At 32.9% G+C, this 14,573-nt stretch overlaps 2 protein-coding genes across 10 annotated transcripts in view; both read left to right on the top strand.

The window, feature by feature from the left end:
- Positions 1 to 4,816, top strand: part of Cdc27 (cell division cycle protein 27) — a 147,664-nt gene extending 142,848 nt beyond the window's left edge. The window contains exons 14-20 of one of the 8 annotated variants that reach the window (XR_013878714.1): positions 42 to 222; positions 587 to 694; positions 1,014 to 1,196; positions 3,245 to 3,378; positions 3,521 to 3,576; positions 3,699 to 3,993; positions 4,301 to 4,816. Coding sequence is in view for 1 of the 8 variants with exons in the window: in XM_080157558.1 (XP_080013684.1) it covers positions 42 to 222; positions 587 to 694; positions 1,014 to 1,196; positions 3,245 to 3,378; positions 3,521 to 3,576; positions 3,699 to 3,799 (763 nt within the window). In the remaining 7 variants the exon portion in view is untranslated. Of the gene's footprint in view, positions 1 to 41; positions 223 to 586; positions 695 to 1,013; positions 1,197 to 3,244; positions 3,379 to 3,520; positions 3,577 to 3,698 lie in introns of all 8 variants that reach the window. The other 7 variants (XR_013878716.1, XR_013878715.1, XR_013878717.1 and 4 more) reach the window with 7 other exon arrangements.
- A 1,659-nt stretch (positions 4,817 to 6,475) lies between these two features.
- LOC145316814 (uncharacterized) lies at positions 6,476 to 14,093 on the top strand. Of its 2 annotated transcripts, XR_013878713.1 has the most exons (11): positions 6,476 to 7,148; positions 7,348 to 7,432; positions 7,794 to 7,967; positions 8,185 to 8,983; positions 10,048 to 10,115; positions 10,483 to 10,599; positions 10,964 to 11,064; positions 11,681 to 11,798; positions 12,274 to 12,356; positions 12,756 to 13,217; positions 13,403 to 14,093. XR_013878713.1 is itself a non-coding variant. In XM_080157554.1 (10 exons), the coding sequence occupies exons 1-10, from the start codon at positions 6,613 to 6,615 to the stop codon at positions 12,859 to 12,861; spliced, it is 2,187 nt and encodes a 728-aa protein (XP_080013680.1). In that variant the 5' UTR covers positions 6,476 to 6,612; the 3' UTR covers positions 12,862 to 14,093. The 2 variants fall into 2 exon arrangements, 1 of the variants encoding a protein (XP_080013680.1); XM_080157554.1 differs by having other exon boundaries at positions 12,756 to 14,093.
- The last annotated feature ends 480 nt before the right edge of the window (positions 14,094 to 14,573 follow it).

The raw sequence follows: 14,573 nt of genomic DNA on the forward strand, positions 1-14,573 counted from the left end.
TTAAAAATTTTATATGAGTGTTTATTCTTGTAATATTTCAGGTTCTTCCAACGTGCAGTGCAGCTGAATAATCGGTGCGCATACGCGTATACCTTGCTCGGCCATGAGTACGTTCTCACAGAGGAGCTGGAGAAGGGGCTGGAGGCCTACAGGACGGCCGCTAGGCTAGATCCCAGGCACTATAATGCCTGGTATGGAATAGGATTAATATTTTTCAAACAGGTAAGTGTTTTACTGAAAAGGGGACTAGGCACGGACGAACGAGAGAAAGTAATTTTAAACACCTTGCAGTGCAGCTGTCTTTACAAGCTTTTCGTTGTTGGATACATATACTAGGTTTCTATTAGATATTAATAGATAAAAAAAAGTTCTAACACTGTCTTGTAAAGAAAGAAAATTGTATATAATATTATAAACGGTGAAGGTTAACAGCTGAATGTTTAGAAAAGCTTTAAATTTAAGAACAGACATAATTAAGATTAATAGTCAAAAGTGCACTCAATGTGAACTTTAAAAGTTGATATTTGATTTCTATTTATGACTAAATTTAGAAGTTGCTGGATTAATTTCAATTATTTTATTCTAGGAGAGATATCAGTTAGCAGAATATTATTATAGAAAAGCATTATCAATAAACCAGTTATCACCCGTGTTAATGTGTCACCTTGCTGTAGTTCAGAGAAAACTTAATAAGGTAAACTTTTTGTCTATTAACAAATATCATAATAACCAGCATTATGTTAAAGTATTCATTCTAATCTTGTTTGAAGAGTAATTTTATTATTCTTTGGCTCAAAAAACGTTTATAAAAACTTGATTGATTGGTACAAACTATCAGTGTCAAAATTTTCAACTCGCTAGAAAAGGATAAAAATGGGGGACGGGTTGTACATTAATTTATCGCCCATTGTCTTATCCGTTATGATCCCTGGTGTAAGTTTGGTAATATATTCCAATTTTTTACAACCCAATTGAATACCTACTTTAAATCATTAAATTAATAAAACATTTAGGTTGAAAAGGCTCTTCAGACGTTGAACAACGCCATCCAAATCTCGCCGAAGAACGCGCTGTGTAAATTTGAGCGGGCCTCCATCCTGCTAGAGGTTGAGAGATATAGCGAGGCTCTCGAGGAATTATTACAGCTTAAAGATATTGAGCCCAAACAATCACCTGTCTATTTCCTTCTTGGAAAGGTAAAACTTTGAATATAATGTGTGTGTGTAGCCACAGCTCCTCTGTTTTTTCTCCTGATAAAGTGCGTTGTCAAGTTCCATCCAATTTTAAGAAGTTTGCGACTTTTGCGGTTTTTTTCCAGAGGTCAATTGGGGTAAGGTTTGTAGGTTTTGCAGGACAATTGAAAAGGTGTTGAACATTGTGGGGGCCAGTATTACAATCAGGACAGGTATTTGGTATTTCTCCTTGGCTTATTCTGTTCAGGTATTCATTTAAAATTCTGGAAAATCCACTTCTGAGTTGAGATAGTTTTGTTCAGGCCTTTCTTTTCAGTTTAAGTTCATCTTTGTGGATTTCTGGGGGTTTTGAACCGAGAACTCTGTTTGGCTGATATTTGTTAATAACATTTTTGACTGCTTTGGTATGAAGTCTTTTTAGACCTTTCTTTTTGGTAGGTGTATCGATGATTGGGAAGCATGGTCTAATATTTGGTTTAAGGTCAATAGCTGTAGGTTTCATATTTCGTTCTGGAGGGGGCCTGTCCAGGGTGTCCAGGAAGATGCATGGCTAGAACATATTGTTCTGTCAAGAGTAGGGCATGGTCTTTAATAGGTAGAACTTTTGTCTCTTGATGTAAATGGTCTATTCCTGACATGCCTAAGCATCCTGTAGCAATCCGTAAGGCTTGGTTTTGTGCTGTTTGCAATTTTTTCCAGTTATTTGGTTTAATTATAGGGCTCCAGATGGGATTGCCATATTCTAATAAGCTTCGGCCCACGGCTTTATATGTAATAACCAAGGTTTCTTTATCTTGTCCCCAGTCAGAGCCTGCCAGGAACTTCATCATATTTATCCTGGGTTTCACACTGTCTGTAATTTTAGTGATGTGATGTGAGAAGGTAAGATGGCTGTCAAAGTGTACACCCAAAAGTTTTGGGTTCTTCTCAAGTGGGACTAGAGTGTTGTTGATTTTTAATTGAGGATGTATATTACCTTGGCGTCTGTCTGATGTAAACAAAGTCACCGTGGATTTTTCTGGTGAAAGTGACAGTTCTCTCTCTTCAAGATATTTGACTATTGTGTCCAGGTATTTATTCAGCTCTGCAGTCATTTTATCTATGTCCGTTCCTGATGTATAAATTGATATGTCATCTGCATATTGAATGATCTTGATGTGATCTGGTGGTCTGGGGATTTTTGACAGATAAAAGCTGAATAATAAAGGGGAAGTAACAGCTCCTTGTGGAACTCCAGTTCTCACATTCCTGGACGAGGACAGCTTATTTCTAAAGTGTACTTTAGACTGACGGCCTGTCAGGTAGCACTTAATCCACCTTTTAACTGAACCAGGTAATGATGTTTCATTCAGTTGTTTCAGGAGTTTTTCTAATGAAACCATATCGAATGCTTTGGAGAGGTCCAACTGCACTAATATAGTTCTGTCAGGTGGTAGATTTTTATTGAAACCAGTTGCTACCTGTTCGTTAAAAACATATAAAGCTGTCACGGTTGAATGGTCAGATCTAAATCCATGTTGAAATTCAGGAACAGTAAGATGTTCAGTTAGGATAGGCAAGATAAGTCTCTCTAATATCTTGAATATAATAAAAAAAAACAAGCAATATTTTTCCATAAATAGCTCAGCAATAGTATGAGGAATTTTAAATTTTTTAGATGAGAAAAAAAATTAAAGAATGTAATTATACATACATACACGAATAATAAATAAAGTGGCAGTAAATTTATAACATAATTTGACCAATACATTTATTGTAGCGTATCTTTTATACAAGAGTGTTAATGATTGGTTAGCTATCACCTATTTAACTTGTTCTTACAAAAACGAGACATGACAAAAACGGTCTTACGGACCGGACGTCAAGGCAGCTGCTCTAATGGATATAGGATATACAATACAATTATACAATATACATGAATATATTGACAGGGGAAAATTTGTCGTGAATTTAGCTTGCTATTATGGATATCATTTATTGGTCAGTTCGTTAGGAGGAGAGGGGTAGGGGTATAGGGGGTGGATTAGATTTTCTAATTTGCCTTTTTTAAGGTGTACAACAAGTTAGGGAATGTGTCCAGTGCTATGATGTCCTTCTCCTGGGCCACAGACTTGGATCCCAAAGGTGCCAGCTCTCAGATCAAAGATGTTATAGATCCTTCCGTCAGCAGAATGCAGGAAGATAGGTAACAATCTTTTTATTTAAATGTGTCCTTTTTAAGAATTAAATTCCTCTTTAAAACAATCAGTTCAAATACACAATTTTACGTAATTTAAATTGTAGTTTTCTTATATGTAAAAAGAAAAAGACAATTTCTTAATGTTTAGCCAAGATGAAGGGGACAGTGTGATGGAAGAATCTGGCATTCAACCAATAATTCAAGGTACATTTTTCAATAATAACAAACACCTGCCATAACAATAATACAAACTGTTCAAATGAAAATTTTTATTTAGATTTTATAATACTTTAAATTCTTTTTTTCAAATATGATTGTTTTTTTAGGAAATACTAATATGATGGACGAGTCAAGTCTGGCGGGCGAAAATTATTCTCTAGGGGCTGGACAGTTGCCTGTCCTTCATGAAAGTGATGAAAGCTTGTGAATAATTTAAATTGATACTAGGGATGGGATAATGGAGGATTTATTAAATTTTCCTTGGATTCTAGAGGAATTCTTATTTGATATTTAGAAAATATAGGAAAAGGATTGATTTATTGTCCATTGTTCTTACCCTCTCTCTTAAGAAATATAATACATACAGTAAAATTGGTCATTTGTGTCATAACTGGCAGAAGGGTCCTGGGAGCTACAATGAATATCTCATTATACATTACAAACAATTTAAATCCATTTAGCGGTTGATAAGTTGGGGTAAGGATTTTTCTCAAAAAGTATACAAAAATTATCTCATTCGCTAACTTTTGGGACTTTAATTAAATTTTTATTGGGTTATACAATCCTTTAGTGTTTAAACTTATTCATGAGCAGTTTTATCTAGTAATTTAGAGTGTTCTAATAAGAGATGTGCGTGAATTTATCGTCTTATAATTAAAGATTCATTCCTTTTGTAAAAATAAGTGCACCTCTCATCTTGCCATGCCAGCCCATGGTTATGTCTTATTGACCAGTTTTATTGTAATAAAATATAAAGCTAAACATGGGGTGTATACTGCTATCTATTATTACAGTAATAATTTAATTATTTCTCCCCCAAAATGAATGCTTAGAACAATGTCAATTATTAGCACATCTGTGGTACAAATATTATCTACGTCCTACACTTTTATTGTGTATTAGTGAATTGTAATTCAATTCAACGGCAACTTTTTTACATTGAATTTTATACCAAATTGATTTTTCATTTGTTCAAACTTTAATTTCTTCATACTAATTTATTTCTTTAATTTGTAATTAGGCATTATGTAAGTTTTGTTATCCACATAAAAATTAAAATATTCTAAACAGTTAACCAAAATTCAACATTAACTACAAAATTATTGTATTGTTTCTCCAATGATAAAATGTCCAGTCTAAAATATTTAATATTTTTACTGTTATTTTTAACATATAGGTGAATTGTGTTTGGTTTAAATATGGTAATAATAAAAAATAATCAGTACACTAATCTTCATATTTTGTTCGACAGGTCGGCTAAAAATTGGGCATTTGAGTGAGTTCGATCTAGGTACACTACACATTTCATGGTTACTAGGTTATTAATCTAGAATTTTTTATCATGTCTGAGAGGTTAAATTTATTAAACTTTTCACGTGGATGTTAATTAAGATCTCTGGACAAACATAGTAATTGCCTTGCAGGGATTTTTATTTGCTACATTCAATTTTGATTATATTTTATGGTAATAGAAAGTAAAGCGCATAATTAAATGCCTCAAACCGTCCTTTTCCATGCGAATCCAACTAGGAATAAGGTATAGCCAACAAGCAAAATAAACCTGAAATAATATTTGGGGGCAGATGAACGGAATTAGTCTATTGTAAATAAAAACTATTAAAATTCTTAAACTTCCCCTTTCTGATAAGGATTGAAAGTCGTCTTCGCAGTTCTATGAGTTCTAACTGGTTCTTACGTTCGCGGACATTTTCTACCGAGACTTTTCTTCCCAAGATTTTCTCATATTTTCCAAAGTATAATTCCAAGGAAAATATGTATCATAAAATATTTGTCCCAAATATTTAAAAGTTGTTGCTACTTGCTTGTGTATTTAACTTATCGTCAGAAAAATGAAGTAAACTATATTAACTTGTTATTATGTGAAGTATTAAATAATCATTAATTTTAAAATGCTCGAATACATTATTTATTTCATGTCATAATTATAATTCATCACAATTTTTTATTAATTATACTTTTTTTTTGGATATTTTTAAGAAAAACTAATTTTGGTTTTACTTTCTCTTTCGGAAATAATGTAATTATACATTTTAAAACTATTTTTAAAAGCAACTACTATAAGCCTAGAGTCCGTCAGTCAGTATGTCTTTTTTGGCTTGTATTGTTGTATTTGAAATATAATTGCATTAAGTCATAATTAGTTGTCAAACGTTTTATTTTTCGTATGCCCCAAGATTCTTTTACCATCTCAGTTAATTTGTTGTGCTTCCATTTATTTAGCTTTAAACATAATTTTCTTGTTTTTTGTCAGAAAACGATGGAAATATTATTAGTTGTATCCAAAACTAAAATAAAATAGCCTGCTGTTTCCCTCAAGTGCCTATATAGCTTGAACAATCAACTAGAATTTAACCGTTATTTTAAAATAAATTACTTAGGTAGAGGGGGGGGGGGGGTACGTATTGTACTGCATACGATCTACAGGGTTTAGAGCATCTTGCTTGCTAGGTGCATTCAAAGGTAAAGCACCAATTGCCCTACCTAGCTGTTTCTTGGAAATTAAGTAAGTTCATTAAAGAAAAATGACTTCAAGCATAAGTTACAAGTTTAAGTATACTCAATCATATACTCAACCAATACAACAAATAACAAAGACATAAATTAGTCGTCATGCTGTTTTTGTGAAAATAATCGAGCTATTTAAATTGAATATATCACTAGAACACGATTTTTTAAGTTGTTTTTTTTCAACTACAATGGTAAGTAAAAAGTTAAAAATCTTTTAAATATATTCCCTGTAAATGTAGTTTAAACCATTGAATAGGAAAAAATATGCAGTTCACTAAATTCAAGTTTTAATGAATTTCATTGAATTACCCGTTTGAGAAGTTTTATGCATATTGGTAGTTTCTTATTATTTATACTTTTTTTCAGACTTATATAGAAAGGTGTTTTCCTTAATATGATTGAACGCTGAACTGATAACAATTATAACGTTTGTCTTAAAGTGAATTTGTTAATAATTTTTCGGTATTTAATACAAATTAATTTCCAAATATTATGGTCGGGAGAAGTTCAGATGTGGGAGGAAGGTCAAGCAATCATGTAAGCCTTCATAGTTCCTTAAATCGCCACTCAAGCCATATCAAAACCCGCCATTCAACTGGTGGCGGCGTTGGAGCTCTAAGCAGGCCAACGCGTACAAGTACCACGGGCATTGGGCACGTAACGGCCAAATCGTCAGCCTCTGCCATGGGTAACTCAACGTCGTCGACGCGCAAGCGATACTCCGAATCACGGAAGCTGGACTCGCCCGAGGCAGAACTTAGTGACGTTGATATGAAATTATCCCAAGATTCACCTGGTGTGACAACTGTGTTAAGTGATGCAACGACTACACGTCGTAGCTCAGCATCGGCAAGGAATCGTATAAAGTCAACATCTACGACAACTGCCACGGTGACCAAACCTATATCGCCAAACCCTAGTGAAAGTTCGTCTGGCGGAGTTATTGGAACTGGAAGTAAAACATCATCCTGTAACTCTCCAGACCTGATTTCAGGTGCTGGCGGCGCCAATTCTGCCCAATTGGGAATGTAAGTATTTCAAAACTCTGAACTAAATTTCATGTTGTACTATATTTGTTATCAATGTTACTACTATCTGTATTTTGAATGATCTGTAGAGAACTTAGGATTTAGGAGAAACTCTCTCAGGAAAACATCTTTTCGTTACATAATCTTTGCTAGGTTTTATTTTTGCAATTAAAAACTACATAGTTTTATGTAATTTCAGGTATATTGATACTCACAGCCTTCAGTGGGAGAATAAACACTTAAAAGACCTTCTCGTCTCACAGCTTGACCTTATCCAACAACAGGTAATAACATAATTTTAATAGTGAATCCTCTAAAATAGATAAAATTATTATGTTATCAATGTTTAATTTATTTTGTGTCGTACTGTTTATGAATGTCCTTCATATTATTAATTAATAATAATACTACCATCCCCTTTATAAATTAAACCATTTGACTGTGAAATCTCAAAATAATAATGCCCCCTGGCAGCTTTTATAATATATCCATATAAGATATTAATCGCTTTTTGTGTTTTATTTATCAATACCTACCCAAATAATAATATCAAACCTGGATCTCTTTCAAATATCAAACATTTTGCATACCTAACGAAACCACTTAGTACTTATTTATTTAAAAATAAAACTATTTCTCTTTTAGTCCGAAACAATCCTTGAGAGAGAAAAACAATTAAAAGACCTTCGGATGGAGAATGAACATCTCCGACAACGTCTTGAGCGCATGGAACGGCGGGTCCGGGGCACCAGTGATTCCACAGATGGCGGGGAAACCCCTGGCGGCAGTAGAGAGAGCAGTTCAAAACCACCCTTAATAAGGAAAGAATAAACATAGTTTCATAATTCATCAAAAATAAGATTCAAATATTGATGATATTTTTAATAGTACACTTTTAATGATAGGTAATTTTTGGGCTGGTTCATATTTCCATTTTAATTTTCAGGCCAAACGTTTTTTACTTCTTACATAATATTACAAAATATTACATTATCATAGGAAGGTATAAAGTTTATTTCTATGTTTATTTTTTTCTAGTTCGAACTCAGTTTCCAATAGCAATACGACAAACACTAAAGAAATAAAAACGCTAACTCCTCAACCCGCGCTATCGCATTCGCCAGCTATAAATCCAAGAAAGCGTACGTTCTCGACGGGGGTTGAACCAAGCCGCCAAAGGTCGTCAACACCACCGGTAATACCGGCCAAGCGTATCAAGCGTGAATCTGGAGGAACCTATGCTATTGTTACAACTACATCAAGTACAGCTAAGGCAGCGTCTCCCGTAACTGTGAAGAGAAAGTCACAACTAATAACGACACCAGCAACACCGTCCTCAATATTGTTACCTGCCAAGACATCAGCTCTGCCGTCAGCCTTGGTGAAAACTACTCCGTCCCTGCTGCCGTCAAAGCAACAGCTGCAGTCGGCTCTCTCCTCGGCGGTTGTAAAATCTTCATCTGCCTCTATAGGACCAATTAAAGCCAATAACATAAATGCGACGGCTAATGCTAGAATAGTCAGCGATTTTGACCGGTTTGACGAGTTGACGGATGAAATATTTGAGGAAAGTGACGTCAGATTTCGTATTTGTCACGAAGATGCAAAGTCGGGAATTGGGACTGGTGCCATCCTTGAGCAGGTTGTGCCAGCGGCTGCAACTGGTAAAAGGAGAAAATCTGAAAGTGCTGCAGCAACAGAAATAAATGGCAAGGTTAAGGCTGGAAAAGCCGCCAAGCAGCTGCAAAATCAACAACGAGCTTATTCAAAGCAGCCGGGACAATCTGTTGACGGGAGCGAGGAATCTGATAATGCTAAATTGCCTTCAAACTTAGGTAATTTTTTTTTATATTAATCCTGTATTGTATATACTTATTACAGCTTGCAAACATTGCAGGTTCTGTAGTAAGCTTTACGCTTTCGCTATAAAAAAATCGAGATTTTAAAGGCAGACATATATACTTCTATTATATTATTATTTATATTTTCTTCTTAAAAACCCATGGGTGTATATTCTGCACAAGATTCATTTTTTTCCCTGCTGCAAATTTTTTCCCCTCCTAGTTTTTTTCCAGCAAGGAAGGGGATAAAATGGAAAAACATTTTCAGAACTCTTTATTTTATTCATATTATGCCTCCTTTCCACATATTTTTTAGTTTTTTTCACCAAAGAGGAGGAGAAAAAAAGGGGACTATCCACGAACAAGAGCACGTGATTTTAAGTACCTTCCAGCAATGATCTTAAGTATTTTCTTTCAGAATATTATAGGTCACCATTAATCATTAATGTATTGACGAGAAAATTTATGTTTCACCACTTTATGATGAAGAAAAGTAAAAAAAAATTCCAGCATTTTTAGTCAAAATTCTATCAAACGTTTTGTTAAGTTCGAGGTGTCTTGAAACCACAATAATTGTGTGAAGATAATAACACACGAGTTTCATAATCTAATAACGACATCAATAAAGTATATGAGCAAATACAACATAATACCTTCATACAATAAGTACAAAAATTATATGTTACTATTATTAATTTCATGTACATAAAAGTAAAACATATAGGTATATTATAAACTAATATATATTGAAAGTCATTCATACTGTACCCTAGTCGTAGTCCAAATATGTGTCTGTACAAGTCAAGTTTTTGAGCAAAAGGTTTACCACATATATCACAGTACTATAAGTTTCAAAAGCAATTAAAATACCTAAAAAAACATGGTGAAACATAAATTTTCTCGTCAATATATTAATGATTAATGGTGACCTATTATATTCTGAAAGAAAACACTTAGGATCAATGCTGGAAGGTACTTAGAATCACGTGCTCTCGTTCGTGGATAGTCCCCTTTGCAGAATATACACCCCTGCAAAAACCTTAACAATCTTGTTTTAGGACCCCTGGAACCATTACAAACAACTTATCATTACTATGTTGGCTGTATAAAAGAGTTAGTCAACAAGGTAACTTATGATATAATGATTCTGAAATTTTGTTTGTTGTAAGTCTGTTTTTGAAGGAAACCTTGCTTTATCGATTAAATTCTTTTTTTTTAGTAGCGTAGCTTCTTTTTAACTATTTCCTTTCGTCTCGGGCTAAAAAGTAATTTATATTCATTGTAACATTATGATTTGATAAGACAACATTGATATTTTCTCCCGTGCCGTGAATAAAACCCTTTCCCTAATTTTAATATTGCTTTTTGTGTGTAAATGTATGTGTACAATCTATTTAAATGTTAGTTTCTTTTCATATTACGATACTTGTTATCGTAATAGTCAATTTTTTTATAAAAGGTTTTAAATCTTTAATTATTTTAATGTATTTTAGGATGACAAGTTAACAGAATGTTCATTATTACACCAGCTCGGTGTAGAGGTTCCAAACTTTAGAGAAGATCTCGAGTATGATAAGAGAATGAGCAAAATTAGATCTTCAAATAAAAGGGTAAGATATTTTTTAGTTTCTTTATTTGTCAGTTTATCAAAGAAAATTGTACAGCTTTATCAGCTAAAGCAGATTAATTCTATTTAGGTGTCGTAATAGCTATTAGTTCTTAAAAACAGGGGCTTGTGTGAAGGCAAGGGGTATGGACAGACCTTTGTTGAATATTTCGGAGGGGAGTGGAGATTTTTTACTATCCACTTTACTGGACAATATTTTGTAGTGGGACTTCATTCCACAAATATTTTTTTAATTTCCTTCGTTCTATCATCTGAATTATCTGTTCAAACACCACCATTCGAATTCACATACTTTAACTAATAACCATTATGATTTTTTCTCGAAAAATCAATTTAATATGTTTCAGAATCCATATAATCGATATAAGGACGAGGTGGAAGGATTAGAAGATGCTGTTTACTTGAAGAGACATGACAAACCTGAACAACTAGAAAAGAAAACCAAGAAGTAAGTTTCCCCTCAACTTCTGAAGTGATTCAGTGAATATTCAGCGAGTGACTTTTCATAGGTTCAAGTCTGCCCCTTCCCCCCCCCCCCCACTCACCCTCCATAGCATTACTAGGTTGTGATGTATTCTCAACAACTTGCGCAAGACAAAGTATTAAAGCCAATTAGAGATTATGTTTATAAAAATTCAGGGGTGTATATTCTACATGGGATCCCCTGCTCAGGGGGGGGGGGGAAAAAAATAAAAAATAAGTGGTTGGAGGGAAAAAAAATGTAAAAATTAAGAAAACTGAAAACATTTTTTCCATTTCCCCCCCCTCCTTGGTGAAAAAAAACAAAAAATGTGTGGTAGGAGGGATAAAATAAATGAAATATAGAGTTCTTTAAATATTTTTCCATTTTCCCCCCTACTTGATGAGAAAAAACTAGGGGGGAAAAAAAATAAAAAAATTTGTAGCAGGGGAAAAAAAATAAATCTTGTGTAGAATATACACCCCTGTAAAAATTTGGGTACAAATGTAATTTACAGTCCAATGTCCTATTCCATATCCACCAGACGTTGACATAGAGAAAAAACCTTAAGACTTCACAAAGTTACATTACATTAACTATTTAGGTGGGATATTCAACGGCTTAGAGAGCAGCAAAGAGTAGAGAAGCTTCGCGCCAGATATGATCAGTCCGTGAGTAAGAATAAGAAACAACAGCCAGATACTCTCCTTCCTAGTCCTGAGGTAAACATCATTATCCACTCGACAGCTTAGACTAAAAAACAGGCTATTTGAAATTATTGAAAAAGATTTTCAAAAGTCGACAAGTAAGGGATGTTTTACCGGTGCTATCGCACAAAGTAGCCACTGGACTTGAGCATTGCCCCCCCCCCCCCCCTTTATTTCAAAATGAAATTAGGGATAGCCAAGGGGGATAGTTTTTCAAGTTTTCTTTTCTGTATGTTAGGTAATAATCGGTTACTATGTAGCCCCGCAGGGTTTATGTATAGAAAAAAAAACATCTTTTTGCTTAAGTTATTTTAAAAAATACGGGAGGGGGAGGGTTATCAGTGCTTAACCGGCTACTTTTGGAAAGCATCGTATAACCTTAAAGGAAATACTTTTACAGGGTAATTTTAAAGATGTTTCATTTTTGCAATGTTTGTTTATTTCATACCTCAAAAATGTAACTACTTTTATTGACCTTTTTATAATTCAGGATGCTGATAGAATTCTCATCAGTGGAGATGGCAAATTGCCAGTTTCAGTTTTTGGTGAATCCGTCCCCAACTTTAAACAATCGTAAGTATATTGATTTTTATTGAGTCTGTTTATGTTTAATCGTCTGTATGCTATTTTCTCAGCTGCTATTTAAAAGCTTCTAGAAACTTCTTACAAAATTCCCCTACTCATTGTGCATCTACTCTGCAATTCTATCGGTCAGTCTATCTTTCCGTCTTTAAAGGTAATGTTTGTTTTATTCGGATGCTGCACGAAAAACCTGTCTGTCTTTCTGTATAGTAGAGGCTATTTAATTTGTTATGAGTCTATTTTATACTAAAGGCTATTTTATTTTGAGGCTATTTTGTCCAAGATCCCGAGATAGGTTTTAAAAAAAACTCCATATGGTTTTTGTACATCTTAGAACTGTCTCTCCTTGATGATTTGATTTCATTGTTCTTTAATATGTAATTTATTCAGGAATTTTGTTTTGCCCTGGATTGGTAAGAGACAAAGCAAGCTTGATTCAACAAAGAGAACCCGTCAAAACCATCCAAGCTCTGGTACAAAATCTACAAAACATTAAACAGCTGATCTCTACAATAATACAATGCCAGATATACTTTATGATACATATAATTAATACTAAGTTTATTTGTGAATTTTTATAAAATTAAATAAATGTAAAACTTAATAGTTTAGAAAGTTCATTGTAAAAGCTTTAAACAGCAAAGTGAAATATTTTTGATAACATAAATTCCTACCTACCCACCTAGTGATTTTTCCTCTCAAGATAGTATTTTTATATATCTATGAAATAAATCTATTGTGCTAATTTGAATTATTGTTTTAAAATGCTATATCAATCTATTGGTAATGATTGTTTTAAAAATTAAGTCTAACTAAGTTAAAACTAACTAAGAATATTGAATTATCCACTTGGTTTTCATTATATATGAAATATTTATTTTGCCTCATACTTTTCTTTTAACATTGGTCGATCATTATTTAGATCTAGACATGTGTAACTTTTTTTCTCCACTAAATTGTCAAAGTTCTTATATTCTTACTGGTGGAAGAGTTAGAGGCAACTTCAATTTTTTATATGATGTATATGTTTATGATAGTTTTTGATGCAATGAGAAAAAATTAAAGTTTAATTGATAATCATTTCTTTATATGTTTCTTAAATATTTGTTTGCAGTTAGATAAAGAAAAATCAACTGAAAATTAATCATATTTAAATTCAATTTCTTGCCTTCTAATACCTATTGAATTATTTGGGAAATTTTGAAAATGAAAATTAATCTTGACGTTCTAATTATTAACAATTCATAATGTTTTTTGGTCACATTTATTAATATATTTTGATTGCTATGTTTGATGTAAAAAGATATAAATTTTTTTCATAAAAAGTCCCAATTCCGTCCTGAGATAATGTAAAAGTGATTTGTGGATTTCAAGATGTATTAACTTTAAAAAGTTTTAAAATTATTTGATAATTAGTTTTGATTATTATCTTTATGTGCACTAAATATTAATTTTTTTTAAAAAATGTAATTTAATTGTTGAAATATTTATACCTCTTTTTAATTCTCTGAATTTAGTTACCTTTTGCCTTAATCTATTTTTAAACTCTTTTGAATATTAAAATTGTTAAATTCATGCTTGTTTTAAAGTTTTCAACGTTCAAATGAATATAATATTAAATGTTGGACATTTATTTAACTATGTATATTACTGATATTAAATTATATCTTGACTTTATTATTAATCTATTATACATGCAGATTTTCAAATACAACTAATTGCCTTATATAGCTTGTTGTTTCTGGTAAAACTCGTTAATTAAGAAAGAAATTTTGAGTCATACTGGAAATATTTAATATTTTTCCTTGTTCGGTTACTAGATATTTAACTGACATTCGACATGTATAACTACTTGGATGTTGCACTAGATTTTCATATACTCTGATAAAGTGATGCACGCAGCTGGCTAAAATAAAGATAACCCGTCCCACACACTGTTTAAAAATATTCATATTAGCAAGCTAAAACGACAAATTTCCCCCTATCAATATTCCCTATTTCCATTACTATGACAATTTAAGTATGCAACCATCTCGTAATCAATGCATGCGCAAATGGTACTTAGAATCCGAATTTCAGGATGAAATTTGGTATGAGTAATTCTTGGTAGGTCTATTTTCCTAAATCGAATAAAAAAGTTGTAAAAATAAAGGCTTACGGCTGTCGGCTTAGCCGTTTTTGGGCTTTTTAAGTGCAAAATTGTCGATA

This window comes from Acartia tonsa, chromosome 4, assembly GCF_053477335.1.
Source record: "Acartia tonsa isolate MP-2025a chromosome 4, ASM5347733v1, whole genome shotgun sequence".
Classification (NCBI taxonomy): domain Eukaryota; kingdom Metazoa; phylum Arthropoda; class Copepoda; order Calanoida; family Acartiidae; genus Acartia; species Acartia tonsa.

Excerpts from the sequence above, each read along its gene's own strand:
- LOC145316814 (XM_080157554.1), top strand. The coding sequence starts at position 6,613 with ATGGTCGGGAGAAGTTCAGATGTGGGAGGAAGGTCAAGCAATCATGTA. Across the intron at positions 8,984-10,047 it reads TAAATTGCCTTCAAACTTAG|GACCCCTGGAACCATTACAA; the intron begins GTAATTTTTTTT and ends ATCTTGTTTTAG. Across the intron at positions 12,357-12,755 it reads GTCCCCAACTTTAAACAATC|GAATTTTGTTTTGCCCTGGA; the intron begins GTAAGTATATTG and ends TAATTTATTCAG.